The 21,561-nt window shown below is 34.7% G+C and overlaps 1 protein-coding gene across 2 annotated transcripts; it reads right to left on the bottom strand.

Annotated features, from left to right (window-relative positions):
- Nucleotides 1–1,351: 1,351 nt before the first annotated feature.
- FAM76B (family with sequence similarity 76 member B) lies at nt 1,352–21,414 on the bottom strand. 2 transcript variants are annotated; one of them, XM_059929378.1, is made up of 10 exons: nt 21,216–21,414; nt 20,319–20,383; nt 19,385–19,439; nt 18,177–18,332; nt 16,115–16,314; nt 12,927–12,974; nt 12,657–12,737; nt 11,879–12,014; nt 9,024–9,125; nt 1,352–4,004 (listed from the first exon to the last, which is right to left on the bottom strand). In XM_059929378.1, the coding sequence occupies exons 1-10, from the start codon at nt 21,300–21,302 to the stop codon at nt 3,915–3,917; spliced, it is 1,020 nt and encodes a 339-aa protein (XP_059785361.1). In that variant the 5' UTR covers nt 21,303–21,414; the 3' UTR covers nt 1,352–3,914. The 2 variants fall into 2 exon arrangements, with proteins under 2 accessions (XP_059785361.1, XP_059785362.1); XM_059929379.1 differs by having other exon boundaries at nt 11,879–12,011.
- Nucleotides 21,415–21,561: the final 147 nt, after the last annotated feature.

The following is a 21,561-nucleotide window of genomic DNA, read 5'->3' as shown; positions in this document are numbered from 1 at the left end:
CATGAATAAAAGTCAATACTTTAGTCATTTGCCCTTTCTTGCTCCATTTCTTTGGCTATGAGATAAAAGCAGTTGGAGAAAATGATTTCTACAGTCTTCTTAAAGTGTCAAATTATCTGGTCTTACATGACTTCCTTTTCAAAAATCTACTGGAGACTACCCAAACTGCTTTTAAAATACATCTCCAAAAACTTTTCCAAGTTTATTCTTCCCCAAATGTCTTCCACTCATTGTCTCTTAAACCTCATTCTTTTCTTTTTCTTCTTTTTTTTAAATTTCTATACTTCTTGGGCCAGAAGCATCAGCATTACCTGGGAGTTCTAAATGCAAATTTTGGGGCCCCATCCCAGAGCCATGGACTCAAGAAACTGGGGCTGAGGCACAGCAACACATGCTTAGCAAGCCCCACACTCCCATTCCTGACTGATGCACACTCAAGTTTGAGAAAACAATGATATAGACTAACCTTTCCCACAATCCTGCGAATGCCCTTGCTAAAAGCTATTAGCTTCTATTGCATTTTAATTAAGTTCCAGGTATTTTTTCATGTATATTGTCTCCCCAGCTAGGCTAGAAATTAAAGGCATGTCTTCAACTCTTATCCTATCAAACGATCTAGCATGGTTCTAGTCATGTTCCAACGTTTGCAAAAACCTCAACTACATATAGCTTGATTCACCTATTGTTGCTTTGAAATAGCACAATAAAAATTTATATAATTTCTTTTCAGGAAAATAACTATTTCATGAGAGCAGTCTTAACAGATAGGAAAATTAAACTTGTTTGGTCTGAGTCAACTCCTTCAAATCTATTGTTTTAGAAAAATCTAGGTGAATCTTACTGTAGGCTCAATAACGGTCCCCTGAGATGTCCAAGTCCTAATCCCTGGAACATATAAATATATAAATACTATGTTACCTTACATGACAAAAGGGAGTATGCAGATGTAATTAAGGACCTGAGATAGGGAGACTATCCTGATCATCCAGGTGTGCCCGACAATGTCCTTATAAGGGGGAACAGAGAGAGACACTATGACCAAAGAGAGATCATATGACAACAGACACAGAGACACTTGAAGATGCTGTACTTTTGGCTTTGAAGATGGAGGAGGGGGCAAAGAGCCACAGAATGCAAGGAATGCAGCTCCAGAAGCTAGAAAAGGCAAGAAAACACTTACTTCCCAAGAGCCTCCAAAAGGAACCAGACCTGCCAACACCCTGACTTTAGCCCAGTGAAACTGATTTTGGACTTGTGGCCTCCAGAACTGTAAGAGAATTGATCTGTGCTATTTTATGCCACTAAATTTGTGCTAAGTTGTTACAGCAGCAATAGGAAACCAATACAAAGCTTTTTGACAAGTTTTTATTGTGAAATATTGGATTTAGAAAAAAAGTACAAAATGTCAACAGTCAGATGTGTACAGGTACAGTATTTCAATAGTCTATACATGTGAACAGCTTAACAGGTTCACTGCAGAATGCATATTTAGACCAATACAATCTAAAAAGGACTGCAATATTCACAGGCTATTAATACATAAATAACTGGAGCCAAAATGACCCTCACTGGTAAATGCTAATCGATAGCTGAAAACAGGCTAGAAAGCACAATACGTCACACCATAGTATCTCCTTACAGGTCCACATTGAGAGGATATCAGGTCATTATGTCAATACACTACAGATTCAGGACTGGGACTCAATTACTAGTTTATACAACTGCAAAATAATTAAGTTATAAAACCAGGTCATGGAATAAAGAGAGGGCATTTAATTAGGACTAAATACTGTGAAGCCCCTAAAAGGTTTTAGCCTTGGAATTTACAAAGCTTAAGTATTTAGACTCATTTGAATTTTTAATCTCTTACCTAAAAAACGGGGAAGGGGCATCTTTCTTTTGTAGCAGCTCCAACAAGGTATAAGAACTATTACACAGTTTAAAACCATAATGACCACTGTGGATTGACAAATGGCTATGAAACCAGAATACAAACATTATAAATTTTGAAGAAAGGTAATGACGGTATTATGAATTTAGCAAATCCTGAAAACATTAAAATCTGTGTTAAGGAGACAATTACCTATCATTGTTGAGAATACTAAGTTTAGGAAGATTATTGCATGAAGATTTCATAAAAATAAACTGGTTTAATTCTTCCAAGTCTGACTGATTCAGTATTTTACTATCACTTGAAAATTACCCTAGATTATATGTTTTCAAATTGGACAAAGTATTATTTGATATCTGTTTATAATGAATCACTATAGGAATAATCTACTGAAACATGAATCATGTTAAAAACAATTATTACAATCATCCTGTGTTCTGCGGAAAGAGGATCTTTGATAGGACATTCATAATCAATGCTTCAAGACTGATAAATTTAATAACAGTTTACTTGAAACAAATTTACTTTGCCCATAAATTCCTAAGCGAAGGAGCCTTCTACTCTATACAGTATATCTAGCAATGCTTGACGCTTTAAAATTGAACTGAAACTCTGAACTGGCATTTACTAAGTAGGAGATCAATTCTATTACAGGCTGAAAACCACTAGATTAGAACACAATTAGTCAATAACTTCTCCTAACCTATCCCACCCTACCTTTACCTTTTATAGACAATTTTAAAGACTCTGATATAATTTTCTTATAAATAGTGCCTGAATCTTGCAGTAGATTCCAATTTATTTAAAGATAACCACAGATTGATTTTAAAGATATTTAATTTTTTTCCAGATTTGCTTTAAACTTACAAATTAAGTATGGTGTACATAAATATTAACTTAGATAACCACATATTATAGGGAAAGCAGATATATGGACCACTGCAGAAAAATTAATTTTAAAAAATTTTAATAAAAGAAAAATAAAACATGTAACACAAAATATGAACATGAAGCCATATGACATAAAAAATAAAATTATTCTATCAGAAGTGATTTAAAATTAAATCTTTTGGGAAGTATTTTGACATAATTCAATGAATTCAATGACCAACAGCTTCCCATATCACACAGAAACAAACCACAAAATCATCTAAAGTCTAGATGCATTATCAGTTCTTAATGCAACCTCAAACATTTTACTAGCAACTTTGATTTCCTTTCGAAATAGGCTTCTGTACATATGCATTTATATACAAACATTTATTAAACATGATTTTAAAACAAACTGTATGTACAAAAGATCAGCATTCCTATAAATAAAAACATTAGGTGGCAAAAAGGCACTTGTAAGTAAAAATCTACAGTCGTTTTTACAAAACAAACACATTTACCTCGGATACTGTACAATAAACATTAATTCCTATACCAATAATGAAAATACTAGTTTACTAACTAATGGTAACGATGTAACTTTAAAAAACATATTTACATATACTCTGAAGTCCATTTAATAAAAGCACCATGATTCTCTCCTAAAGTCATGTTCATGAAAAGTAAAAACACAATTACTAAAAAACCAGTGTTCACAATTTTTCTTGTTTAAAAGTTTCTGTATTTCTAAATTGAAAACTGTTTATATGAAATTAGCATAGTGTAAAACAAAAAAAAACAAAACAAAAAGCCCTGCTGCTCTGACTTCTGAAAACCATACCTACTCTATTATTGCATGTTGTATTTTATAAAGAGCACTACTCATGCACTCCCTTACAACTGTTTAATACTATTGCTGGCAAAAAAGTTCCTGGGTATCAAATAATTTAAAAGTTGCTTCAAACCAGTTGAAGTTTTATTTGAATGTTATACAACTTAAAAAATGCTGTATATCAGTTACAAAAGTGAATAGGAAACATGCCAATTCGTTTGGTGTGCAAAAATATTTTTCCACTACACAGAATTTAAGGGCTTCACAGAATTTTTTTCCAATTTTACATTTTCAGCAGAAACACTAATGAATAACCACTTCTCAAGGGGATGTTAATATGCTTCCACTTTTGTCAAACTTTTTACCCTTTGACAATGCTGCAACCTGTTTGAGTAGTTCTCTGTTTTTGGCCTGCGGAAGACAAAAACATTTACAATTAAAAATGTTTCAAACATTAAGTTCTGCTGAAGAATACTACTTCAAATATTTTATTGAAACACTAACAGAATAAATGAAAGAGTTGATATATTTAGGTTCATCTCTTTAATGTTGGATATGTAGAAGGAAAATCCTAGATTCGTTTATCAGCCCCCTTTGTAATGTCAATATTAAAGTAATTGTTGTCCAAAGATATAATTGGTTACACAAAAGGCAACTTAAAGTGAATCCCTTTAAAAGAGGGTCAAAATTTTAAATAGGGGAAAAATATTTTTGTTTTATCTTAAAAACATGAAACAGAAACTATGAATATAAGTACCATTGTATAATTAATAAGATCAAATAACAAGTGATAATTTGAGAGGGCTATTTTCAGACAAACTCTACAAAGTCTTTCATTTTGATGTTTACCTATTTATAGAGCAAGCATAACAGGTCCTTTTTGCAAAAATATTCAGACTTTATCACTTTACCAAAGGCACTACTCTCTTAACTTAATGATATTCAAAAGAAAACTTTTTGAAGCACCCATCACAACCACCCTTTCTGGTCTTTTTGTTGTTGTTGTTGTTCCTTTAATTGGCATACAGTTATTTGGTATTGGCTTTGATGTAACTTGAGCAGTTACACATCATCACTGTTTTCAGTTTCATGAAAGGCTGAAATTTCTTTTCAAAGATTCGAGATTTCATTTTGCCATCAATCTGAACTGAATTTGCAAGTCATTCAAATGTTCCATCCACCACTGACAAACACACTGTCCTCAAGCCAATGTGCTATGGCAGTCACTAGTGTTTAGTGAGGAGGAAAGTATAAATGGGGGGGCCTTCAGTGAATATTTTCAAACTTTGACTACATCCATCTCCCTGTGTAATCTCTTAACTGTGGCAATGTAGATAATAAAGGACCCTCCATATATACAAATATGTTAATACACAAATGCTTTTGGAGTTTTTGAGCCAAAACAGGGAGAATGTTGACAACAGTTTGGAATCTGAGCACTGACAAAATTTCAGAAGATATCTTCTGGTTCATGTTTGAAAACCATTTTCCTGCACAGGTCTCAAGATTTTTTATTATCTACACTTTTTTAACCTCAGTGCTTTATCTTCTACTCTAATTTTAGCCTTTGTATGGCACTCTGCCTTTTCAGTATATACCATCTTAAAGCAGTTTCGTAGAATATAAACCTTTCCCAGGCTTTGTACTTCCACTCTCCAACCCTTCTCCAATCAAATTCTCCCTAATTAATAGGGAGACCTCCAAAATGCAAATATCCTAGCTATCTTACATTTGCAAGTCAAATCATTTTTTAATGTTCAACTGTATGATTAATAGCATTTCTCTATTCCACGATTATTAAATAATTAAGGTGGTAATTTCAAATTCAATTTCAAATTTGGAAAATCATCAAGAATTTAAAAGGATTTTTATTTTCCCTTTAAAACGAAATAGTTTGAGAAACTCAGATGACAAATCAGTGAGAATGCCTGGCAGTTAGTGGAAGTCAAGTGCACGCAACCATTATCAATTGGTGTATTACTCAGCTGACCAGTCCTAGTAAACACAGTAGTTGTACGTTGTTTTCTTTTCATTGTTTGCTACATATTATTCAATATATAACTATAATAGACTCACTGGTTAAAAAAAAGGAATCTTAAGAAACAGAAATTTTAAAATACAAATTAACGAAGGGCATAAAAAAAAGGAAAATGTCTGCAAACTTGCCTCAAAGAGATCTCTGTCAGATCTGTAAGTTATACAAAAGTGTTTACACTGACATAGCAAATCATTAAAGAGTTAATTTTCAAACTATCTTTTCTCATTCATCAAGAAAAAAACAAAAAAATCAATGAGTTTATAATTTTCATATTCTAAGTATGAAATACAAGAACTCAAACCTTAGGTATTGAAAGAAGTTTTTCCTTTTAATTCTTTAGCAGCTAATTTTCAATCTGCATGTATATATTCAGTGTCCTAATCACGTCACTAGTAAATTTTTTTGCTGATAAATTATGTAAGAAAAAAGCCTTTAAGAAAAATAAACAGTAAGTCAGTTGTTAAATGGGGACAAGTCCAAATCTGTCTTATCCTTATTTCGGTACATTTAAGATATACTTTATAGTAATATTTAATATATATGCATTAAACTATTTATCCTAATATTACTTCTTTATTATGCACCATGCAAAAATCAATTACTTAAGAACTCTTAAGCAAGTTAAGTTAAAAATGTTTAGAAATGCTGGCCTCAAGAAAAGAATATGTGGATTATGAATCACACAGATCCTGCTTTGAATCCTGGCTCTGACACTTATCTGCAATGTAACTTGGGAGTCTATTTTCTCATATGTAAAACAGAAACTTCACCATCTACCTCAACAGGAGTTGAAAGGGTTAATCAAATATACAAAACACTTAGCCTAACACAGTGGCTGGTATATGGTAGGCACTCAAATGTTAATTCCCTTTCCCCTTTTATCAACTTATCTCCTAAATGAAGGTATATTTTTTATTTGGCTTTCTTGATATTTTAGACAATTTGGTTTTTGTTTGATTGGTTGGGATTTGTTGTGGGGGTTTTTTGTTTTTTTTTTTTTTGGTATTTTGGACAATTTTTTTCTTGTGATGCTCAGTGCTTATTTTTCAAGTTTGGTAGTTTCAAATGTTTTGAGAGTTATTAGAACAAGATAAATTTTCTGCTTCAGCATTCAGTTTCTTATCACAAAAAGATAAGAAAAACAGTTCACTGTGTTTACTCACTTAGGTGGAGAACCTTACTAGTACATGGTTGCTAAAGGGAGTGGGGTTAAAAGAGGATACGTAACTGTGACAGAATGTCACCAGTAATAATACAAATGATAAAGGGAAGTGGTCTAACAATAAGGATGAAGTAGAAAACCTGAGTAACCTGAGGTGGGAGTCAGTGCAGAACAGGAGAAAGTATAGTTAAATCTGAGTCAGAAGATGTAGGTTTCTATGTCACTTCTGACTCTGTGACCACAATGTCATCTGGATACCACATAACTTAAAGTTACTGTAAGGAGCAAATAAGACAGCCTATGTAAAATTATGTTGAAAATGTATACTTCTATAGAGTTATTAGTTACTATTAAATTATATGAAACTTCAGCTACCAAGAAGAAGTAGGCTTAAGATACCAATCAGGCTAAGATGTCAAAGAGAGGTTCCCTTGTGCTTACAACTACAAAATGAAACAAACTGCTCTTTTGAACAGTGAGAAGTACTAAGTTTTATCATATTTAAGTACTGCTCACAGGTTTTCTGTCATGTCATTCTGGATTTATTCATGTTTTGGCTAAATCACATTAAACCAGAGATCATCATGCAGAAGATTTTGTTTCCAGTAATCATTCAGCACTAATAACTGAATGAGTAAAGTAACATAAAACTACTGCTTGCTGGTGGATGAGAAACAATAATGTACAAGAAGCCTAATATATAAAATGGGCAATCTCTCAGAACAGAGGGCAGATGGGCATTTCCATAAATCGTCACTCATTCAACAAATTATTTGAATTCCTACTATGTGTCAGGTTCTACGAAAGTTTCTCTTCAGAATTCTCTGTAATAGTAAGATCAGCATTACGACTATGCAATCTCTACCCTGAATTTCAACAGGTTCCTAAATCCACTTTACAATCTTACTCAACTTAAGCTATTTTCAAAGTATGAAGAACACAAAACCAAAAGATAGGAAATAGCAAATATCCCTTGGTATTACAATGTTAAAAAAAAAAAAAAAATGCAGGGCAATATTAATTCCTTCCTTCCCAAGCTACACTCTCCCATCAAGAGCCTAAAGTCTGTGTGCTGCCATCTTCTATGCTTTTAAGACTTAATTCTACAAATGTCAGAATGTATAAATCTATAGAACATATAATTAACTTAGTGTAGTCTGATTTCTAAATTTATGAAACCTAGGTGAAAAAAGGCTTAAATAAGGAAATAACCTAAATCTCTGTTTGATGCTCTCCATCTCTGCATTCCAGACCTCAGAAACCACCCTCCTCGTCACTGTGGTGACTCTTGGCATCACCATTCAGTTGTTTTGTATATGGACACCCTACTGAGTATCCTCTGCAGTACTCTGAGGCTGGCCTACATCCTTAGAGGCTCCCTGCTGTGGATACAGCAGAACCCTATCTGGCACTTTAAAAATCACAGTACAGGGCTTTCCTGGTGGCGCAGTGGTTGAGAATCTGCCTGCCAATGCAGGGGACACGGGTTCGAGCCCTGGTCTGGGAAGATCCCACATGCCGCGGAGCAATTAGGCCCGTGAGCCACAACTACTGAGCCTGCGCGTCTGGAGCCTGTGCTCCGCAATAAGAGCCCGCGCACCGCGATGAAGAGTGGCCCCCACTTGCCGCAACTAGAGAAAGCCCTCGCATAGAAACGAAGACCCAACACAGCCAAAAATAAATAAATAAATAATTTTTTTAAAAAAACCATGATGGTTTTAAAAAAAAAAAAAATCACAGTACAGAGGTTAAAGTGCACTCTTTGGCCTTGCATCTCTGCATGCAGCATGAATTTCTTCCACTCGAGGTCCCGTAAATCGGTTTTGTACCCCCACTTCTCCTCCCGTTATCTGGGAGGAAACAGGAAGAATAACTACACAATGTACTGAAGACCTTACTTTCACCTTAGTTTCATGAATCTGACTTTTAATTTTTTGCTTTTCACCTGATGATCAACTGAACATACTTCAGTGATATCCTCCTCTGAAAACCCCATCTGAACTTTAGGCAAAAGGTTTCAGAATTAATCTACTGAATCTCCTTATCAAGTGATTTCAGGCAATAACTTTTAATGGGAGCAGGATTAAAAGGTATTTTAAGTCAAAATCAAAGCTGAAAATGCTCTAGATATGCATAAAGTAGGGATACCAATACCAGTCTAAGAGAAAGAATACTATTAACCAAGTTTACCCCTCTTTGCCTAACAGTTTACATAAATAATCTCATTTACCTGGAGTTGTTCCACAGTTTCTTTGTGAGCTTTTTCCATACTGTTCATCTTTGTTCTCAAGTTTGACTCTTGGTACTGAAAGTCTGCCTTAAGTTCAGTTAACTGAAAGATTAAAGAAAAAAATAAATATATAGGTATATATATATATATATATGTATATACATGTATATATACATATATATATGCATATGCACAAACACATCATTGTTAAATATTTTTCACAATAAACTCACAATTCATTATAAAAGTGGAGAATGTTAACAGCAGTTTACTGAGTTTTGTAACTTATCTAGAATTTGTTTTGTGATATAATGAATTCTATCTAATTTACTACTTTAACACTAATACAATTTTAATGTTAAGATAATATTGAAACATCAGTATAACTTTTGAGAAGTTGCCTTTTGTGTTTCTTTTTAAAGGTGGTTTCACTGGACACAGAATTTGGCAACTGGTATGCCAACAGGAAAGCTTAACGATTAATACCCTGGAAAATGCTTCAGTTAAAACATACTTCACATTATATATAAACAAAGTAAACAGTAAAACTGGTTTCAGGTTAAAATAATCTTTCAATGAAAAAAGAAAAAAGTTTCACACTGGGCAAGTACATAAAGGAACAAGTCTTATCAACCAAAAGCTATATTGCTTTTATTTTAAAATTTATGTTCAGAATTCCATATCCAATACCACTTAAGATTTGAGGTAAAAATGGAGAACAAAGCACAGAAATACAACTAACATGGAATAAGAAAGGAAAGGGGGCTACTTTAAAATTTGGGCTAAATTAGACAACGTAAGAAAAAAGATGGTGATTTGAGGAAGGAAAGACAGCTATATGACAATTTTTTTCATAAATATAAATGACATACATAAAGATACAAAATCTCATGACTTCATACTAAAAAATAAGTTGGTATTATATAATTTCAACATACGAACCAGGCAGAAGACAGCTTCTGCTTATTTTTAATTGGTTTTCATTACATAAGCTTTAAAGGTTTGCAGGTTCTTTTCTGTAATTACCCGGTAGCCGGTAAACAAAGAAGTACACCAAAAAGAGAAAGGAAGTCACAGTGCCCTATATACTGATTTTCTGAATAAAAGCTCTCGCTTTTTGTCCAATTCAAAGAATAACTGAATCCTGCTTTCTACATTACAAAGGAATTCCCGTTCTGAAATGTCAGTTCACATCAGATAAGCTATGATATTTTCATCACTACACTGTGAGTTGCCTCCAGATTATGAATTTCTGGAAGATAAGAATCATGTCTTATTTCGTCTTTTTATCCTCATGATCTAGTACATGGCTGGCTCTAGAAGTCACTGAATAAAGTGAAATAAATTCTAGAAAATAACGTGGTTGTCTTACATTTACATTATTTTAAAAAGCTGTAAGTATGTAGCTATTTTAGGCTTACAATTATTTTCCTCATAGTACTGCTAATTTCCATCCCCATTAGTGTTTAAGAAAAAAGGAACAATAACAAAACCAGAAAACTTTCCACTAATTGCACTAACATAGAATAGTGATGCTTGAAAAAAAAAAAAAATCTAAAAAGGCCAAAATTCCACAGTTCATTACCACATAGTTTTGGAATCACTATTTTATAGTAAACTTCCCATTTTATTCAACTTTTATCTAGGTTAGTACAGATAGACCTGTCTTTGTGTAACAGAAATGTTTCTAATATTTTGTGTGTAAAACAAATTTCCATTAAAGCTAATTTAAAATATTCTGTTGTTAAGCAAAAAGAACCATAAAAAATAAAATACTCGTAACTATCCTATTTTTGTCTTATGTCAATCCTAATTTTCATATATCAAATTTGCTTAAGGTAAGGTACAAATGCATTAAGATAAATTTAAATCCATTAACCATCAAGGTGTGGGAAAATATAACATAAAAGTTACATTTTTTACATGAATGCCAGAAGTAAAAGCCAACTCAGACTCAAGCACTACTATGGAATCTCAGAGATAGCTACATACTACATATTCATAATCACATCTTGTTCATAATTTTAGAAGAACGTTTTTAATGTTTTCCTATTGCTATGGTATGTTTGAAGTAGGTCAAACCAGACAGTCTAGGATCATAAAACAAGTACAGAAGTAGGTTCTACCCTCAAAGAAGACCAAACCCCAGTAATAGCAGCTATGAGCACTTATACATGCCAGAAGCTGTAAGTAAACACTTTACATTCTCATTTAATCACAACCATCTTCCCATGAGATGGTGTTAATACTCTCATTTTTAAAATGAGAAAACTGAGGCCCAAACAGGTAAAATTCTGCTCAAGTGCACACAGAAAGTATTAGAACTTTTCACTAAACAGACAACATATTTGATGTTCCTCTTTATCTAACTGATAAAGTCCCAATAAGTACACTTAATTCCTATCTTAGATACCTATTGTTAATCATTACCACATAGGAAATTCCCACAGCATTAATTTTTCTCCACTTATTTGATCTTAATTGAAATAAATATATAATTGGTATATTAGACTATATTCAATTACTTTCTTATACCAAAAGAATTGACATAATATTCCATTTACATCTCATTTTCAAATTAAGACATTAGATCTAATTTTAGATTACAGGCTTACTGAAAACTAATGTTCAGAAATTATTAGAATTCTAATCAGCTCTCAATTGATTCTTAGAACTAAAATTCTGAAGTACCACTTTTACATATCATAATTAGATGGCCTAGGTTCCAATTTGGGCTTCTGTGTCTTGTACAATAAACATGACCAAGTTATTAAAGAAAGTCTAACAAAATTTGCAATTATCAAGCAAGAGTCAAGACGTAAACCTTACCAGGCTTCAGTGAACCATGTACTTACCTTTTTATCTTTTTCTAAAATGGTCTGGTCTCTCTGTTGTAAGAGACGTTTAAGTGACATCACTTCTTCTTTCAGTTGACTTATAAGGACAAAATTGTCTGTTCCCCCACTATCTGCTGACTGATTTATAGAGCTACTAAAAAGAAAAAAGTAAAACACAGTTAAATGAAGTAGAAGGAAAATTAGCAGGTGTTCAAATTGCATAAATTAGACAATTCCACAAACATCCTTAAGGCTAATGCAAAAAAATATGTACCTGACAGAAATGGATGCAACTGGCAAATTACCTTACTAATGGCACACATTACATACACCTGCAGAAATATAATTCAGTATTAGCTTTTAGGGGGTCAATACTTCTAGTGTAAAGCAATAGGCAGCCAATTTGTACAGTAACATCAGCAAACTTTTGGCTAATGAACTAAAACAAAGTCACTCTCAAAATACTTTAAATCTAAAAACATTTTCCAAGCAGGTCAATTTCAAATATCACAATTAGTTTTGTGTTTCACTGAAGAATAATTAAGATAATGTTCTCTATTCAGATTTTTTTTCAAAACCCAAATTTATGCCCCAAATAGAACATCGTTCAGTGCCACTTTCTTATTGCTAAAATTAAGTTAAAAATTTTAACTGATTATGTTTACTCTTCTGGGTGACTCAAAGAAGTCAATGTAGAAGATACATGTTCTATTCTTTTACCTAGTAATAACTGGCAATCAGCCATAACTGTTCAACTAAGTTGAATTTTCACAGCACTAAAGGAATTCATTTTTACCTATCTCCATTAGATGGCTTAGATTCCAATTTGGGCTTTTTCTTTGGAGTTTCATTCTGAATTGCTGCAGAGGATTTATGGCTGAAACCAAACATTGATAAAAATAATTAGAGTAAGAAGGGCAGAGGCATCAAATGAAAAGTTATTCTTCTTCCCCTGAAGTTTTACTGAATATCAATTTTTTTAAAGCCTAAGTAACAAAGTTAAAGGAATATCACATCTTAAAATATACATGTCAAAATACTTCAGAAAATATGTTTACATATTTACCTCTGTTTCCACAGTCCCTGCTCTTGTTCTGGACTCAGATTGCTGATTCTGAAAAATACACAGATGATATCTAATAACAACATTTATTTAACCCATCAACATTTTAACAGCATTCTTCCCAACGGAATCAAATGATATATTTGTATATTCTTTTGTTCTGAGAAAGGCATATTCAACTAAGTTTTCAGACTAAGCTAATATATATTGAATAAATCACATTCCAATAAGATAAATTCTAATCAAATGACTACTAGCCATCTTAAGTTGTTTAAGAAAGGTACAATGATAGGGACTGGATTTTCTTTTTAATCAGGACTTTCAATAATTCAATTTAATATCATACTAAGGGTTAGGGTATTATAAGCATGAAAACCACCACAACAGGGTTCTATAATGACAAAGTCTGAAAACCATCATTCTTAGGCTACCCTTACTATTTCAGACAGATGTTTTATCTTAAAGTTAAGGCCTTCCTAATAATCCTACGTGGAGATTCCTTTGGAGTAACTCAAGTTGCTCACAATAGTGTGTCAAGTTGAACCAGGAAGTATCTGAATTTTTCTTTCTTTCCTAGTTTTCCTAAGAATCTTTTCCAAAGTTTCTTCTTTCATTAGGCTGTACTCTGGAGCAGTCATGCTGAAAATACTGGGAAATCTCATAGTAACTACGGATTTTACTTTTACTTACAATTACTACTACAGTACTACTTCTTTTCCACTATGCCACAATACTAGTAACCACTTTATAACTCACTATGCATTGTCCATACTTTTTTCCTGTACTTTCACACTGGCCAATCCTTCATTAACCTCTAGCTTATTCATTCAACACATGCAGAGCATCTCCTATGTACTGCACACCACGTAAACTGCTGACCCTTGAACAACATGGGTGTGTGGGGGTGCTGATCCTCTGTGCAGTTGAAAATCTGCACTTTACAGTCAACCCTCCATATAGGAGGTTCTGCATCCACAGATTCAATCAACCACAGATCATGTAGAACTGTAGTAAATATTTAGTAAAAAAAAAAAAAAAAAAAAAATCTGAGTATATAAGTGGATCTATGCAGTTCAAACCTGTTGTTCAAGGGTCCACTGTATATACAATATAAGAGATGTTAAGAAGACCTGGGCTGTGTGACCTTTTGCAAGTTCTTAAAATCCCTGAGCCTCAGTCACCTCATCTGTAAAATGGGTATACCTTATAGGGAAAATAAGGATTAAATGAGTTACGTATGTAAAGACACTTAGTACAGTGCTAGCATACACAAAATAGAAATATGTACATGTTTGTGTGTGTATATAAAATTTACTATTCTTTTAGCTGTAGAAGCTTTTTAACCATGTTCTTAAGAATCAGCTATAAATAACAAGCTGGGGAAACAGCAGCTGTAATTCTCTCAACCTGAGTTATTCTCTACTTGTGGCAATGAACGGCAACCCTACTGAGGAATTCAGTTGCCATTTTGTTTCTTTTACAAATTTCATTAAAAGCATTAGCAGGGTATATAATCACACATGAATTAATAGAACTATTCAGACCTCAAAATGAGAAAAATCACATTAATAATGACTTAACAGAAACAGAATCCCAGCTTTCTGAGGTGGGGTATTCTTGCATCCATATTAACCTGAGTTTCTTCCTTCCCCCATCACTATATATCACAATATGTAAGCTCTTCATAATCATCCTTATCCAATGAACTTAAGACAGGGCTCCACAAACTGGCTGCCTACTCATCAAATACAAAATAGTATTTGCATATCTTAAATAATCCAAAGGAAAATAAAAAGTCAATCCATTCTCTTTCCCTTTACTTCTGAAACATTAATTTCAAAAGATTAAGTTACTGTCACAAAATTTGATCTTTATAAACATAATCTGAGTGTGTCCTTTCACAGCATGCTAAAACAAGTAAAGGGCAAGGGAAAGGGACATTTCAGCTGAGTCTTACGTCTGACAGTTACCATCATGGTAGTTATTTCCTCATATATTTTCCTAAAGCAAGAAGCAAAAACAAGGAAGGTTTACATTCCTTTGTTCCTTGGGATACACTGATATAGAGGCCACAAGATTTCTTCAAAGTAGCCAGATTAGAAGTCATTATGCAGTCTACCACTGTTACATCCAGAAAGCACCACAACACAGTGAGACAAATGGAAAAATTGCTAGAGAAGCAAACAATCTCAGTGCCTCAATAAACCCCCATAATCTAATATGTGCTTGCCTATAATTCAGAATCAAATGTTGTTAATTAGACAGAACTACATTACATTCCACAAATATCTTCATGTGTTCTTAACTGTGGCAGGCATCAGTTTTCTGTAAATGAAACTGTTTTAACTGTCTAGAACTTTAAAAAGGCTCAGAGAAATTTGTGAAAAAAAAATAAATTCTCCTGAAAATCAGTGTGTATCATGTCCCTTTCTTCTCTGTTTTAATTTTTGTATTTAATTTGCATTTCAATATTCTTGATTTGTCCATGAAGACTAAAACTACACTTTAAAAAAACTTTACACACATAAAGGGTTAAGATACTACTACTATGGAACTTTTCTCCCTAAGGCAATTTAAAAATCAAGCAGTTGTTAATATTTGAATAGAGTTCCTGTTTTTTAAAAAAGCAAAGAAACATTAGTCAAAAAGATTACTTCTCACACTTTGTGAACCTTCAAGGTTTAGAATGCTTCCATCATGGTCACAAATGACGGTGTTACAATCTGTTCTCCAAAAAACATTTCCTAGTCACCGGTTTAAATTTGTTTTAACTAAAACAAGTTAACAGTAACTGAGGTAAATAAAATTTTTACAAGTAAAATCCTAACAATTCTTTGAACAAAAAAAGAATATTGAGGCTTTTGATAACATGAATCAATGAAGCATCAATTAACTTTGATGTACTTGTATTTTGACTTCATTATATGATCATAACTTTATATTGTAATTCTCTAAAAGTCTTACCTTTATATTTATAGTAAACAACTAAACACACTCATTATGTGTAATTCTGTACACTGAATAAAGTGGGGAAACAGCCCTAGAAGCTGTCATGGTAACACTCAAGAAGCTTACTGTGTACAATGGAAACTAGACAAGCACATAGCTAGCATTTACAAAAAGTTAAACACCAAAATCTGGCATTAAAATGCCAGTGAGGACTTTGGAAAACACGATTTCAAAGTACTTACTTGTGATGGCTACTGCTGTGACGATGGTGATGGTGATGATGGTGGTGATGATGTTTTGAATGATGCTGGTCTTTCTCAGTAAGAGATGAAGAAGACGAATTTGAATGTGAAGATCCCAGGCTCTTCCTTTGTTCTTTTGTCTTCTGTAAAACTCTCTTGTACGATAAAGTACAGAGCCAGCATAATAACTTCCCATCAACCTTTTAAAAGAAAATACTTAGATTAGATTAAATGTACGTGTAACTGGCTATACGTGAAACCAGGTAAGATAAACTGCTCAACTGCTGGTGTGCATGTGCGCGCTCTCTCTCTCACACACACACACACACACACACACACACACACCCACACACACCCACACCCACCCCACACACAGTGACTGTTGCAAAATGGAAGTAAAAGTAGACTTTTCTGAAACTTGGGGAAATGCTTATTTAGAGGATCATAAAATTAGAAAGGATGATATATGGACTTCCATTAGTTTTGAGGCATTTTTAAATTTGGAGAGGAAAACTCATTTTCTTATTACTAGAAAATAAGCATAACTTGATGATATACTTCAAAGAAACCTTACCTAAGCACTATCATAAATTCTTAAATTACTGTGTAATTACTAAAATGACAAAGTATTTCCCATGACAGCAAAACTGTTAATTTATAGAAAAAAATGAGATTGAATGACATATAGAATCGACTCTCATTTGCAGATTTTGTATTGGCAAATTCACCACCTATCAGCTAAAATTTATCTGTCACCCCCTAAATCAATTTGTAGCACTTTTGTGATCATTCACCCACATGCACAGAACAGCAAAAAAATTTGTGTAGCTAGACCACAGATGTTCCCAGATGAGGTTAACAAGGTGATGCTCTGCTGCCTTTCTTCAGCCCTCATATTGTAAACAAGTATCCTTTTCACAGTCTACCTCCTATCACGTTTTTCACATTTGTGCTTTTTATTGGTGATTTCACTGCTAAAATGGTCCCCAAAAGTAGTGCTAAAGTGATGTACAGTGTTCCTAAGCATAAGGCGGCTATGATGTACTTTATGTGGAAAATACCTGTGTTAGATAAGATTCATTCAGGCATAGTTATAGTGCTGTTTGCTATGAGTTCAATTTAATCAATCAACAATATATATTAAGGTGTCTTTAAACAGAAACATACACAAAACAAAACAAGATTAGGTACCAATCCACTGATTACCACGTTGTGACCAGAGGCAGGGACCTATCCTGTATTGTCCGAAGGAGCAACAGTTCTATTCACTAACTCAGTGTTTGCAGCAATTTTATAAAACACAACTCTCACAGACAATGGGAGGCCAGTGTCTGCATGTCAACGGGGAGGAAAAGAGACTTCTTTCCAAAATTAAGACTAAAATTAAGTTCCTATCCTCTATTTGTTCAGACGAGAAGTGCTGGAGGAACATGTCTTACAACTAGGGTACATATATTGCTGTGCAGGAACATGGCAGAGCCCCTCAAAGAGACAGTCATCCTCCAAATCAACTGAAACTGATAGTCATCAGGAGGCCTGTGTGAATGCTCAGCAGAGAAATGTCACACACATATAGATACCTTTTAAGTCACTGTAGGTAGAGAAAAACAAACAATGGTATAAAATATGAGCCCCAAATCGAAAGGCACATGACTAACTTTGAATCATATGTGTTAAAGTGTCATCAGGTATATTTTCACACCAGCAACTTCAAGTAACCAGCAAAAAGGTAGGTAGCTGAAAAGATTTGAAAGCAGTTAGTAATTCTCCCACACCAAATACTGGATAACCAAATAGTACAGAATAGCTATCACAGAATGTTTTTTAAAGTATAGTAATCTCAACTGATCAACATGAATCTACATATCACGTCAGCAAGGAGAAAATGCACTGTTCCTGCACTTTCATCTAACCACCTGCTTTCAGGGACCCAAAGAATACATCAAGCTTCAGTAATATATTAATTATAATAATTTCCAACTTGTTTGTGTTTTATTTAATTTCCAACTTGTTTGTGTTTTATTTAATTTCCAGAAGATGTCATAAAATAAATAAAACATACCTTTCTTCTTCCTTCCTCCTTCCGATCAAAAGCACACTGTTGTTTGCACTGTTCACAAGTCTGAGGTGGTCCATATTTTTTTTCTGAATTTGTGCAACGCTGACACTTGGTACCAATAAATGCTGCAATTATGTTACAGTATTGACAAGGCTTAGGCTGAAAAACAGATATTTTCTTTAATTGAGACATTTTAAAATACTAAAATTTTGCTGCATAAAATATACCCAGTGAACAGGACATATTTTAGGAATTAATTAAGGAAACTAATAGGCAAAAAAGTTTTCTGTGAAGTATGTTGCCCTATCATAGTCAAAGACATTTATTATGTTTCTATTCATTTGCTAACATTTATTTCTAGACTCATTAAACTTTTAGTCAAATAGTTAAATAAGATCGTGAGAAATGTACTTATGACTTGCATAGTATGTTATATAATACAAAAGCTACATGTAAAGACGTTTCAATAAATGAAAACAAAGGTACACAAAAAAGTTTCATGTATCCAGTATTTGGGGGAGTGAACTTCTACTAACTTAATATCCTGTTAGCTTAATTACTATATCATTTATTCAAAATACATTTAACAACTTTTCATCATATATAGGTACAGATGATGCAAGAAATAGGTGAGTTTTCAACTAAAAAAAACTGGCACAAGCATATTCAACGTAACTAAAACAAACATACCTTGATTTTCTTTGATATTCAAAAGACAACTGAAGATTTTAGAAACCCTTAAGGCCAGAAATTTGACTAATCATGAGTGTAATATACCAATAATAACTGTAATATACATATAAGAAAAGAACTGTACTAGGATAACTTCTTGACTTTTGTGACTAAATGCCTGAACTGTGCCACTATACAAAAATTGTCAGAGGTTCTGAGGAAGAGGTAAAGTACAGTTATGCAAACTTTATAAGTAGGTTCTCTACAACCAGGAGTTTGTTTGCTATATTTGACTCTTTAAAGAATAAAATCCTAACTTCCCCACTTAAATTCAATATATATAAACATGCACATAATAAGACTGTTTTAAAATGTTATCTTCCCATCAGACTCTCTATAGAAAGTTTCTTTCCTGAAACATTTTGGTACTTGAAATATTTAAGAACATAGCAATACATATTTTTTAAAAGGTCCATCTTTGTGAAAACATTAATTGACCAGCAGCAATAAAATGAGATGAAAATATAAAATATACTTACGGTGCCAAATTGCTTCACATTTTGAGCACACTTCTTACAAATCGTGTTAGTTTTGCTGAAAAGGAAATTGTATATAGATGATGAAACTTATGCAGCACAATGCTGAACTAAAGCAAGTAGTCAAAGTGTACTATTAGTAAAAGTGTACCATGTACTTTAGTAGTACTTAAAACTTACTCTAACACAGAGTAAGAATTTTTTAAAACTGCAAACGTGAGGATCTTTTTAGGGCTGTATATTATCCAAATTTACTCCCCTTAATTAACTTAAGATAAATGTTTTCATACATTTTTATTGTGTATTTTAAATGGAAACAAAACAAAAAATCCGTTTTCTGTCTAGTTCCAAAATCCTCACACTTGCCACTATTTATGCACCGCACCAGTGCCTACCTAACCTTCCACTGGGTGCTCTCCACTATTATGATGCTCACACCTACTTGTGAAGAAATTATTTGCTCCTCTCTTAAGCTCTTGTGCATGCACTGAGGCTCTAACAGGAATCACTCCATTAAGAAATATGTGCTGTTCTTCCACTGGTAACAAGTCACTAGATTTTACCCTTGGAAGGTAGCTGGTTAACACTATAGACCTTTCCTCAGGTCCATGTCAGCACTAACGTTCTGCCATTTTTTAATAGCTTAACAATAACAGTTTATATTTGCACTTTTCGTTAGCAAGGCTGTACATTTTCCATGCAATAATTTATTTTTTATCTCCGCAGGTATAAAGTCTAGCTGTAAAACAGCCATTAATTTTTGGTCAGCATTCTCTCTCCTACCATGCAGAAAGGGCTTACAACTTAAAGCTTGAGAAACTAAACCATTTTATTAAAAAAAAAAAAACTGTAACATAAATATGGAATTACAACCCTCAAGTATTCCTTACAGACAATACTTTGTCTTTAACAATCAAAAACTGTTCAATATACAAACCTCTCTTGTTGAAATTCTGATCTGCAGTAAGTACATTTTACAATGGGATGCGCAATCCGACATTCCTGTAATAAGACAATATATTAGTCATTATCTATCTTAAGGCCCCCAAAATTTCACGTTTCTGGTGGAAAATTATTACCCAACCTAGTCAAATGCCTAAAACATCAATAAAATTTGTCCCCCAACGTAGAAAATTGAGTGATTTATCAAATAAGTAGCCAATTACAGCATAATTCCTTAGGGAAGGCTTAGGTGTCTTTGTCTTTATTAGATGGGGGGGGGGTACGCAACAGATAAATTAAAAAAAGCTGTCAGGGCCGATTCCAAGGATTGGTTAAATGTGAAACTACTTATTATTTTGCACCGTTGCTCACAGACAGCATCCCGGCTTTAATGGGATGGGAGGAGCTCCAAATCATAGAGCATTCTGTTCCCAAGCCAGACGCTTCGCTTTCCTGGACAGGGAAGAAGGATGCCGTCAGCTTTGCGGCTTCAGGTTCCTAGCAAGAAAGTGCAAACACCGTCCTCTGCCTCCCGGTGGAAGGAGAGGACAGACTAGACAGAAAACCGAGATAAAAACATCTCCATCCCGGGGTCTCTGCGGCATAGACAGGTGGCTGCCTCACGCAGCCCCACCCCTGAGACCCTTCAACGTTGCTGGGGCCCGGCCCCCTCCTGGGTCGCCTGGAAGAGGGCAGGGTTCCGTCCTCCTCTCAGGGGCTTTCCCAGCTGATGCCCAGGTCCTCGGATAACGGGGTCTCTGAGTGAGGAGGCGAGGGCTCCAAACCCCCAAGGCGCCGGCGAAGAGAGAGGGGCTGCAGAGCAGCGGGCACCCAGCTCCCTCGGGCTATGGCCGAGGAAACCCCGCCCGCCCACCACCCAGCGCCCACGGACCTTGCAAAGCTGCTGGCCCTGGGAGAGCTCCTCGAAGGGATAGCGCTGCGTGCACTTGGTGCAGGCGTACAGGGCCGAGGCCGCCATCCTGCTCCTCAGTCTCCTCCTCCACCGCCACCCGCTCCGAGGCGGGGCCCTACGGGGAACTCGAGCGCCGCCGCCACCGCCGCCCGGGCCGCGGGCTCCTCCTCCTCCTCCTCCCCCTCCCCCGCGCCCACCAGAGCCTCGACGCGAGAGACCAAGGTACTGCAGACGCAGCCGTCTCCCTCCGCCTCCACTTCCGCCCCAGCCCACCCAGTGACGCCGTCCCAGCAGCTCCCGCTTAGGCCCCGAGAGCGGCGGAGGG

The sequence above is a fragment of the Balaenoptera ricei genome, chromosome 8 (genome assembly GCF_028023285.1).
Source record: "Balaenoptera ricei isolate mBalRic1 chromosome 8, mBalRic1.hap2, whole genome shotgun sequence".
Lineage (NCBI taxonomy): Eukaryota > Metazoa > Chordata > Mammalia > Artiodactyla > Balaenopteridae > Balaenoptera > Balaenoptera ricei.
This window is presented reverse-complemented; position numbering and strand designations above follow the sequence as displayed.

Coding starts and splice junctions, on each gene's coding strand:
- FAM76B (XM_059929378.1), bottom strand. CDS start 21,302: ATGGCGGCCTCGGCCCTGTACGCCTGCACCAAGTGCACGCAGCGCTAT. Junction 19,440..20,318: donor TCAGAATTTCAACAAGAGAG/GTTTGTATATTG, acceptor TTTCCTTTTCAG/CAAAACTAACACGATTTGTA. Junction 16,315..18,176: donor AGGAGGAAGGAAGAAGAAAG/GTATGTTTTATT, acceptor TTCTTTTAAAAG/GTTGATGGGAAGTTATTATG.